This window comes from Lipotes vexillifer, unplaced genomic scaffold (genome assembly GCF_000442215.2).
Source record: "Lipotes vexillifer unplaced genomic scaffold, Lipotes_vexillifer_v1.1 scaffold1063, whole genome shotgun sequence".
Classification (NCBI taxonomy): Eukaryota; Metazoa; Chordata; class Mammalia; order Artiodactyla; family Lipotidae; genus Lipotes; species Lipotes vexillifer.
The window spans coordinates 2,915,223-2,925,752 of NW_006799734.1; the positions used below are offsets into that span (position 1 = coordinate 2,915,223).

Here is a 10,530-nt window from a genome sequence, read left to right on the forward strand (position 1 = left end):
AGACCGCACAGGGCAGACGGGGCTTCTCGTGAGTCAGGAGCCACCCCCAGAGCTGGACCGGCTTTGGGCACACTGGCCACAGGCCTGAGCTGTAGGACTGGGCTGCGGGCACACGAACCCGGCCCCGCGAAGGGCGAGCAGCTGGCGCCCCACCTGCCCAGTGCCGGCCCTTCAACGGCCACTGACACTGGGTCCTGCTGGCACTGACTCAGACACATTTATGCTTCTCTGCAGGGCACACATCCTCCCCACACCCCAGGTTTGTTTTGTATTTTTAATACTTTAATAAAGCAAAAAATACTTAATTTCTAAAACGTGCATTTAGCACAAGCTGCCTCAAATGTGGAGAAGACAGAGCCCACGCTCAATGTCAGATGCGTTCTTAGCTAGAAAAGCTGGGAGTAAGGCTGAGCGGTGTCCGTGCTTCTCAGGCAAGCCCGCTGTGCACAGCGTTACCTTTTGATCTGATCGATTTGGGTCAACACGGCGTTGACTACGCGGATGGCATCCGAAGGCTCGGCACCCGCCCTGCAGGCGTTGCGGGAAGCCGTTAGGCTCTCCACCTGTAGTGACGGAGCAACGGGGCGCTGTCAGCTGAGCAGACGCAGGTGTGGGCATGCGCACGTGCACCATGAGCCTGATGAGAGGGGTGCCCAAGGGGCAAGGACTGCAGGACACAGAGCCTGCGGAGGCTGGACCCGTGCGGGGCTGGCGGCGCCCCAGCAATTTACGAGGCCCCTCAGTCTTGAGCCTCCTCCAGTCACAGGTTTAAAGTCTGAACACACGCACCTCGTCAATCAGCACAAACACCAGAGCATCTTTGTCATCAATTAAATCCTGAATCTTCTGGAACATCCTAGTTACCAGCTTGCCACTCTGGAAGCAAAACACTCTTTATTATCCACTTGCACTCATCAAGCTGCCTGGTGTACACGTGTCCACTGTCCCCACCTGGCTTCGCTCTGACCCCAGGTGGCCGCACAAGCCCACCGTCTGCTGATGGCCCCTCAGAAAACTCCCTGAACCAGAGAAGCCAGTCTGCAGAGAACCCAGATGTCCTCCCTCCTGGCTTCGTGGGCCAGGGATGCATGGCTCAGGTGACTCGCACCTTGGCCCACCTGTCTTTCCTCCTTTCCCTTCCCGGTTGTCCTCATGACCAGGACAGCCTGGGTCTCGCATGCAAACCGGCCCAGTGCACCCCTTATGGGCACTCCCTGTCCCCACTCACCACCTACCAGGGAGACCACCTGACACAGGTGCCTGCGGCAGAGCCTTTCAGAGGTGAGGGGCACCTGTGATATCACCTGGTTGGAGTCCTTCAGTTCACAGATGGTGAACGAGGCTCAAGTCCCCAGTGCATGCTCAGCTGAGGGGTGCCGCCCCCGTTAGAAGGCAGACCCCTCCCTCCTAAGGTTACACTGAACTTCCTGTCCCACCCAGTCAGAGGTCTGGATGTGACGGGCAGAGGGTCCTCTCAGGCCTCACACTAGTTCCAAGTTACCGCTGAGCTCTGGAAGTTTTCTCTGACCACAAAGTCAGCCCCTTGTTCACTTTCCCATTTCACCTCTTTCTCTCCTAAAGCTTTTGGAGGAGAAAGTTTGCCTAATCTACAGGACAACTTGTCTACTGCATGGCTGACAATCCAGAACTGGAATTAGTAGTAACACTTACTTCTGAAAACCACTTAGAGAAGAGGCTGTGGCTGTTTATTTCAATTAACTGGCCATACCGGTACCTAAGACAGGAAAAAAAGAGTCACAGCAATTGTTACAAATCAGTCAGGCAGCCTCCTCTGCAGCAGCCACCTCCACCTCATTAATGCAGCATCTCTCAAATGCCCAGCAGGCTGAGAATGGCTACTTTGTTAAATCGTTACAGCCACTGACACAGGATTGGGCTACCTCGCAAGCTATATACTAAAAATTATGAAAACTCTAACAAGATGCATCAACGCCAATAGTTCTAGATGGAGCAAATTAAGTTTCTTGAACTGAACAGTACCTTCATTTGAATTAAAGCAAGAATAAAATCCCTCTCATTTTAAATCTACTTATAATTTACACTTCCATATTGAAAAAGCATTACCTGCACTAACACAGCAAACAAATCAAAACACAAGCATGAAAAATTTTTTGGCCAGAGCGGAACATTTTTTCCTCCTTCCACTAAACTGTAAAGAATGTGACAATTTGTTTTCCAGCACAAAATCACTTCCTGCAAACCTAGAGCCCTGGAAAGCTCAAAAGGGAACCTGGACACATACTGACTGAAATCCAGCACTAACACTCCATCCACCAAGGAGGTGGCAAGAGATCTGGATGCACTTAGTTCTGACTAAAATCGAACAGGAAACAGGCCCGAGAAAAGCTAACTCCCAGGTCCTCTTCACAGTTTCTTTCATGTCAAAAGTCCACAGAAGAAAAAGAATTACTTTTAAAAAGTACCATTAATTTTCCAGTTGAAAAAGACCATTTACTAATTCTGTTTAACAAAATAGGAGAAGGGGGAGACAGACAACCTAACGATCCGGTTGACTATTAGACAAAATTAATTATAAAGCATTTTGATTATTAAGTGAAGTGGGCGAAAAAGGCTTGCTGCGGCTTCTTTCTGCCACAAAATAAGTACAGATTTCCAGATCTTTGTACTGGAAAAGTCATGTTTCTTGTAATAACACCTCCCCCTCTGGTGGCTTACGAAACTGCCCTTAAGAGGTCTTCAAAACACAGATGCATTTCACTATGTAAAGCCCAAGGCCAAGTTACTAAACGTAAAAAAAAAGGGTTGAAATAAAGCAATTTCCCTACTTATAAGACATTTTTGAAAACAAAATAGATTTCAAAGTAAATCTCACAGGGTTTCCTCTTCTAGTCATACTGGATCAACAGGGGTCATATTTACCTTCTGCCTTAACCAACTGGAAAACCAGTCAGAACAAATGAAACATCTGTGGCAGGCACTGGACAACAGCTCCGGAGGACTGTGACCCGAGAGGACGGCAACGGGGCGAGCGCGACCGCCCTGACTTCCTGCCTGGCGCACCTTCCAACAGTGACCGTGGGGGGGACCCAAGAAGAGTGGCCATCAGGCTGAGTCGAGGAGACAGAGGCCAGAGTTCAAGGAGCCTGAGGTGTCTGGAGGCTACAGAGCAGGGTTCCAGAGAGGAGGGGGATACACAGGAATAAAGCTCCAGAAACCATCACGGGGCCCTGGAGTCTTTCCTGGGTATGTGGTGTGTCTGAGTAGGGAAACCTTGGCGCTCATAGGCCGGGAGTGTTCAAGGCCCCAACAGCCAAAGTGCAGAGTACTCGCTGCTCATTTAGGGGCTCAACTGAGACCCGAGAAGGGCCCCACCTGAGGGTTAAGCCTAGACCACATCGAGACCCCTCTCGAACAAAGCTTAAAAAGAGACCTCAAAAGGATCACACCAAAGACAAGTACACAAACGCCTGCCAGAACAAAACCCAGCAGCTTAAAGACAGACCACAGAATCCAGACGCTTGAAATAACGTCCGGATTCAATCAAAAATTACCTGACACGCCAAGAAGCAGAAACATGTGTCCCGTAACCTGACCCAGATGATAATGACAATGGACTTGGTAGACAGAGCATAAAACAGCTATCATACACTTACCCAAGGATTTAGCAAGAACACAATGGGACAAGAAATATAAGTATGAAAGGAACCAAACAGAATCTCCAAAGAAAAATACACTATCAGAAACAAAAATTTCACTGATAGATCGTATACTGCAGAAAACTCTCAAAAATGAAACACAGACAGAAAACTTTTAAAACCTGAAAAGAACATAAGAGCACATCAGTGGCCTGTGGGACAATATCAGGCAGTCTAACATGTAAACAAATGCAGAGAGCAGGGGATTAGCTGAAAAGATAACAGCCGAATAGTCCCTAAATGTGATACAACTATAAGCCCCAAAACTGACAAAACTCAAGGAGGAACAGACAAGCGCAGCGCTAGGCTTGGACAGTCCTCCCAGGAAGCGACAGAACAGCAGACAGATGATCAGCATGGACATCAAGCATCCTGAGCTGACATACATGCAACAAGCGACCCAACAAGCGCAGAAACACGTTCTAAGTGCACGTGGTGGGACAGTCACCAGAAGAGACCATGTGCTGGTCATAAAGCAAGTCTCAACACATTTAAAAAGACTGGAATCATAACTCAAGACAATGCTGAGTACAGAGGAATTCATTAATTTACACTGAAAGACAGAGGCCTATTATTCATGTAAAATGATTTAAAAATAAAACCAGTTTCCATTGTTATAATTGAAAACCCAGCAAAACCCACTTCTGTGGCTCTCCTCTCTCAAATTACCGAAGTTACCTGCTTGAGAGTCTGATGGTCAATTTCTGCGCTAAAGCTTTACACAGGGATGTTTTTCCAGTTCCTGGAGGACCTGTAACAAAATGCAAGCAAATATGTTTTTAAGTTAGTGCTGTAACAAATTTCTTAAACAACAGTAGTTGCATTATCCACAGGATATAAGATAACAAACAGACTTCAATGCTACGAATGTTATTACCACAAGTACCGCTGTGAACTTACAAAGAAATCTCCTAGCGGTGTAAATGCTAGAAAACATCACCCAGTATGCCTCCTGGCCCACAGTCTGCTCCACGTTCCTTTGTCCACATCTTCACTGACATCCTCCTCGTCCCCACACGTCCTCTATGAAATCCACTGATCATGAAAATCCACCTTTCAAAAGTCAAACACACCTTTCCTGGTAGCCGTCAGGAGCCTGAAGGCACTGGCATTTGCTCTTTCTGAAGCCATGGAACCACCGTCTTCCACTCCAGGTACCTGGACGTGGGCCCGAACCCCACGCTACACAGGCAGAGCCGTAAGGCGAGGGCTTGTGCCCTAAGTGTGTGTCACTTAGCACAGCGTTTTGCAGGAACTCTGAGGTAACTGATGTGGAAGCACGAACCCATCCAATAGAAAATGCTGACACGTTCAACTCTGATTTTCTGCGTTTTCCATAGTTTAAGAGTAAATATACGACCAATTCTAAGTGGAAGTAATGTACTGCACTAATTAAAACGCCTCCTGATTGCCTACACTGACCCTGGTATTAAGACAATCTGCCAGAATACGTGCTATTTAAAAGACACTGTTTTCTTTAAGTTGTACACAAGCCTACCATCTTCATCGTATAAAGAGGCTGGTTACCCTTTTAATCATAGCTCCTACTTCACCATAATTGGGGTTTTCTCTCGATTCTTTTCTCTCCAGGGACATTAAGCAAGAAAACCCAGTATTCTCCTCCAAGAACTAGACAGGGTCCCATAAAGGTGGCTTTTGCAGTTTATTACCCATCAAGGGAAGCTCTAAGGACACTATGAAGAAATGCGAGGCAACTGCTATCCTAAGGAGTCCCCGATCAATCGGAAAATAAGGCAGTTATTTGAAACGTTTGATAATAGTATAAAAAGCCACAAGGCATAATCAGGTGGCTGCCAAATGAAGGGCCAAGTAACCAAAGCCCAGATAGCGTGAGCCCGACTGGCTTCACAGAGGAGGACGTTCTAGGACAACTCTGGCCCCGCCGGAAGAAAGAAGCTGCGACTCCTGGCAGGACGAAGCCACAAGCGAAAGCCTGGCTTCGCGCAGCGGATCCTGTCGCGCACACGAAGCTGCGGCGCTTTACCGTGAAGCAGAGCCACCCGGTTCCAGGCGACGAGGGTGCTGTCGACGTTCTTGTCTGAAAACAGCAACGCTGTCATCACGTAGTCAAGGAGCTGCGTGCAGAAAGGAAAGTACAGATAAAGTCCCCAGCGAGGCAAAGGTTCCGCTGAACGTGCCCTAAACGAGCAGAGCGACGGGAGTCTTCAGAGAAGACTGCCACGGCCAGACGCCTGCCACACACCTACAGGCTTTCAACTCGGACCGTAACTCGGGACATAAGAGGACGAGCGCTGGCTGTTACTGTTTTAAGGATAAAACGTGAACACAAAGATCCCTTTTATTTAAAATGCCAACGACACACAAAACTACTGAGGGACACGCCAAGTAAGAGTGAGCTCCTTCCTCTGGGACACAGCAGTGGACCAGCACACAGCACATTCACTGAGAGAACAACAGCCAGGGCTCTGCGGTCCACTGTGGCTGCCTAGAGGAGCCTGGCGTGATGACGGGTGGTGGGGACAGACCCCTAGTGTCCCCCAGCGTGCAGGACTCTTCCCCTCGAAGGGGGTTCAGACACGTTGGTACCTGCTCAGACCTGCCGACCTGCTCGGTCTGCCCCTCGGCACTGCCTCCTCAGCCCACGGGAGTGACCACGTGCACGTGCTTGGTCATATCAAGCGTGTGACCCAGTGCAAGTGGTCCTCACCCTCCCAACGCTCCCCCTTCTCCCAAGGGGAACTCCCCGGAGGGCAGCTCCACTCAGGAGCAATCCCACAGGACAGGAATCCAGGACATGGGCTGCTGGTCAGCAGTGCTCACAAAAGCCCATCTGAGCTAAGGAGCTACAGAGTGACACGATAATGATTCTACTCCAAATAATGGGGTCTTTTGGGAAAAATGCACAACTCACGTGAGATTTGATTTCCACATCATACACCAGGCTGTCCCAAAGCCCGTGGAATTCAGCTGAGAGAATAAAACAAAAACCTAATTTTAGGAAAGGAAGCCTTGCACCTACTGGTTAGGTCTGCCCTGAGCCACTGATGCCCTCCACTGCTCCACACGCGGTAAGCTAAAATTCTGGTTACAGGGAAGCTCAACTTTTTAAATTGTTCTTAAAATTAAAGATGTTGAATAAATGGCAGTCACACGTGGCTTTGAATAGATAATTAACCTCTTTGTCATATTATTCTGCACACCTGCCTTTGTGGACCTATGCTCGGACACAAGCACAGACCCTGAACCCACCACTCTCCCCACGAGCCGACATTCCAGCAGGGCCGAGCGGCGGGTCTATTCTAGTCGTTAGGACATCAAGCCTAACCCGGATTAGAAGCAGGATGCTGCCTGCTAGACCCCATCGGCAAAGTTCACGGAGGAGCATCGAGAAGGCAGGAGAAAGCAGTGGTCCAGCAAGACTGACCAACTGGGCAGGAAAGCAGAGCACCAGTGTAATTCTCAACTGGCACTGTCTTTGAGGGATCCATCCAAATGGGTTCATACTGGAAGTTTCTACCTTTCTCTGCCGTGATAGACTTTCTATTTCGTGACAGATAAAACATTCTCAACTTCTACATGGAGGGCGAAATCTCCTTGACAAGCCCAAGGCGCGTGCCATCCTCCAGCCTCCCATCCTTGGCACGCGCTGCCTACTGTTACTGTCACAGGTACCTGCAGGCAGCACCCAGTGGTTTGCCGCAATTATATTTTCTGTCTCTTCCTCCAAATTTTCACTGCTGGGGCCATCTTCATTCAGCTGGAAGATGTGAAGTGCAATAGTGCACATGCTCAAATCAATGGGCTGCGACAAGAAGGAAACATCAAATAAATCTACACAACACGCTCTCCAAACAGCAAGTGCACGTTCACGGGGCCACTGAGAATTAGTAAGTTACCTGTGGATCTTTAGCCTTTAATTCCGTGTCAACAATGGACACAGACTGCACGTTTCTGGTCAGAAAAGGCTCATCAAACTCAGTCCATGTGTAATCGCCAAACACAATATTATGTCTATTGAGGAGCTTTCTAACACTCAGCTTTAGATCTTCTTTTTTTGCAGTGCTAGGAAAACAAACAAAACATGTACATCTGGTCTGAGTTAAAAATCAACATTTTAACAATAAGTAATTTAAAAAAAAGAAAAAAAACCAGACGGAACAGGGCAAAGTGCAGCAGTGAAGAGGGCAGGCGGGAGGGCCTGCCTGGGGAGCAGAGCTGCGCGGACTCCTCGTGACCTGGGGAAGCCGCCCAAGGGCTCTGTGCCCCAGGTCCCCATCCGAAGAAGGGGCGACGGCAAGAGTCGGTGCCACGCTGGGCTCCTGGAGGTCAGTCACTACGCTGGAGCTGTGCTGGATAACGCGAGGCCCACCGTGAAGCCCGCAAAGCGCAGCCGCAGTGACAGGGCTGTGATTAGCGGAGGCTGGAAGCCCCACAGCTGCGGCGGCGGGCGACGAGGCCGTGAGCTGCGGACCGCTGCGGACCCTTCAGCCCCCCTGCCCGCTGCTTCCCAGACCTCGCAGGCCCTTCGGCTGCCCCTAGAGCCCCCTCCCGCCGCCGCCCGCAGGGGCCCGTCACCCGCCACCGGCACCCCCGCGGCCCCGGCCCCTCCCCGCCCACCGAGGCCAGACAGGGTTCGCCGGGGATCGGGACTGCGGGCGAGGGTGCGGGGTCAGGGCCGTTTCCCCAGACTCGGGGCTCCTGCGACCGGCTGTCCCCGAGCCTGGCGTTCCCCGGCGGGGCCGGGCCTGAGTCCGCTTCGGGATCGGAGTCGGCTCCTGTCAGGGCGGGATCTGGTAGGGGTCAGGCTTGGGGGGGCGGGTCGAGGTCGGGTGTTGTCAGGTCGGGGCTGCGCCGCGGTCGGCTCGGGGCCCGGCTCCCCTGCCGCTCCGCTGGTGGACCTCCACATGGACGGTCGGCGCCTCGGCCACGCAGGGCAGCGCCTGCTTCAGGTCGCCCACGGCCTCGTCCATGGAGCCGCCGCCGAGAGCCGAGAGGACTGGACCGGACCGCGGCTGCCGCCGCCTCTCGCCCCGCGCCGCCGCCACCGCCGCCGCCACCGAAACAGCCTCAGCCCTCCGCCGCGCCCGCGCTTCGAACTTGCCGCGCGCAGCGTCCCGCCCCCTGACCCGGAAGCGCCGGCGCCGGCGGGCGGGTCACTTCCGTCCGCGACGCTCGCTTCCGGCGCGATCCCGTAAGCTCCGCGGCTAGGCCGGCGGAGAGCCGGGGCTGGGGGTCGGCGGCCAAGGTGCGGCAGGGCTCGCTGCTGCCCTCGGCGCCGTCGCCATGGGCAAGAAGCACAAGAAGCATAAGGCCGAGTGGCGCTCGTCGTACGAGGGTGAGGCGGCGGACGCGCTTTGTGACGCCGGGAGGGCGGACGGGCGGACGTTCGAGGCGGCGGGGATCCCGGGGACGAGAGCGGGGGTCCGGGGCGCGCCGGCGGGGGTCTCGGGGCCGCGCCTCTCAAGCGTCCGTCTAGCTCTGGCCGCATCCTGGAGAGAAGCGCTGAGCACCTGTGTGGTTCTTCGTCCGTGTTTCCCGAGGTCTTCTCCCGCTTTTCCCGCCTGTGCCCTGGTCCGGCAGCCCCTGGTCCCGGTGTCAGGGACGCCGCACGGGGGCTGCTGCAGGACAGGAAGGGGGTGACCACGGGCCAGGACCTGGGGGTAGGGGATTGTGCGCCTGGGCCCCAGGCGTGGTCTGGTTCCTCCCCCCTGAAGTGACCCAGAGATCTCCCTGCAGCCCCCCTGAGAATGTCTGTGGGCGAGGGGGAGGGAGCATCCCACCTGTCTTTGCACCCAGCAGCGTCTTCCGCTGTTGGTTTTGGCATTCCTCTGCTATCCACCTGGGCTCAGCCGATCCCCCCCACCTTCCTGGGCCTCTGTGTCTTCCCCGTGACACCCCACCCTGGGCCCACCGTGCTGCCGACAGGGCAGCAGTATGCGCCTCTGAGTGCCCTGAGCACACACGGTGAAGGCTGCCTGCGTGTCCACAGACTATGCAGACAAGCCTTTGGAGAAGCCCCTGAAGCTGGTGCTCAAGGTTGGAGGAAGTGAGGTGACAGAGCTCTCGGGGTCCGGCCACGACTCCAGTTACTACGATGACAGGTCAGACCACGAGCGAGAGAGGCACAAGGAGAAGAAAAAGAAGAAAAAGAAAAAGTCGGAGAAGGAGAAGCACCTTGACGATGAAGAAAGAAGGAAGCGAAAGGTGAGCGAGGGCGGCCGGAACCCCTGGGGGGCAGGTGGAGCAAGGGCTTCCTGGCCTCCGGAAGCCGGTGTTCCGTAGGGTGCGCCGTGCAGAGGTCGGTTCCTTCGGTTTTGGCTCTTTGCGCATCATTCCTTGTCTGGTCCCTGGGGGGCGGGTCTTTGAAGGGTGGTGGCCTGGAGTAAGAAGGGGCTCTGGAAGAGGGCTTTTCTCTCTCAGCTTTGCCTGAGGAACGCGAGGTCTGCTAACAAGCGCCTCATTGCTCTCGCTGCCTTGCCCCTGCCTCACAGGAAGAGAGGAAGCGGAAGCGGGAAAAGGAGCTCTGTGACACGGAGGGAGAGGCGGACGACTTTGACCCCGGCAAGAAGGTGGAGGTGGAGCCGCCCCCCGACCGGCCTGTCCGCGCGTGCCGGACACAGCCAGGCAAGTGGCGGCGTTTTCAGAGACGTCCCGGAGCTTTGGAGCTTGTCGCTGTGAACTAGTGGTTGGCATCCGCCCTTCAACTCTTGGGAGAAGCATAGGAAGGAAGGAACAGCATTTTCTCTCCCAGGGCCTCACACAGAGTAGCTGGATGGACCTAAGGTTCTTGCCGTCCTCTCTGAACTCCTAGAGCAGCGCTCGGCCCACCACTTCTCCTGGCCTTTTTTTTTTTTTTTTTTTTTTTTTTTTT

At 53.3% G+C, this 10,530-nt stretch overlaps 2 protein-coding genes across 2 annotated transcripts in view; one reads left to right on the plus strand and one right to left on the minus strand.

Moving 5' to 3' along the window:
• Positions 1 to 452: 452 nt before the first annotated feature.
• On the minus strand, positions 453 to 8,629 carry TRIP13 (thyroid hormone receptor interactor 13). The gene is made up of 9 exons (XM_007471912.1): positions 8,529 to 8,629; positions 7,556 to 7,721; positions 7,332 to 7,461; positions 6,571 to 6,626; positions 5,683 to 5,773; positions 4,356 to 4,428; positions 1,672 to 1,735; positions 790 to 876; positions 453 to 563 (listed from the first exon to the last, which is right to left on the minus strand). The coding sequence occupies exons 1-9, from the start codon at positions 8,627 to 8,629 to the stop codon at positions 453 to 455; spliced, it is 879 nt and encodes a 292-aa protein (XP_007471974.1).
• A 210-nt stretch (positions 8,630 to 8,839) lies between these two features.
• Positions 8,840 to 10,530, plus strand: part of BRD9 (bromodomain containing 9) — a 22,314-nt gene continuing 20,623 nt past the window's right edge. The window contains exons 1-3 of the mRNA XM_007471913.1: positions 8,840 to 8,994; positions 9,649 to 9,863; positions 10,151 to 10,283. Of these exons, the coding sequence (XP_007471975.1) occupies positions 8,943 to 8,994; positions 9,649 to 9,863; positions 10,151 to 10,283 (400 nt within the window). The 5' untranslated portion in view covers positions 8,840 to 8,942. The remainder of the gene's footprint in view (positions 8,995 to 9,648; positions 9,864 to 10,150; positions 10,284 to 10,530) is intronic.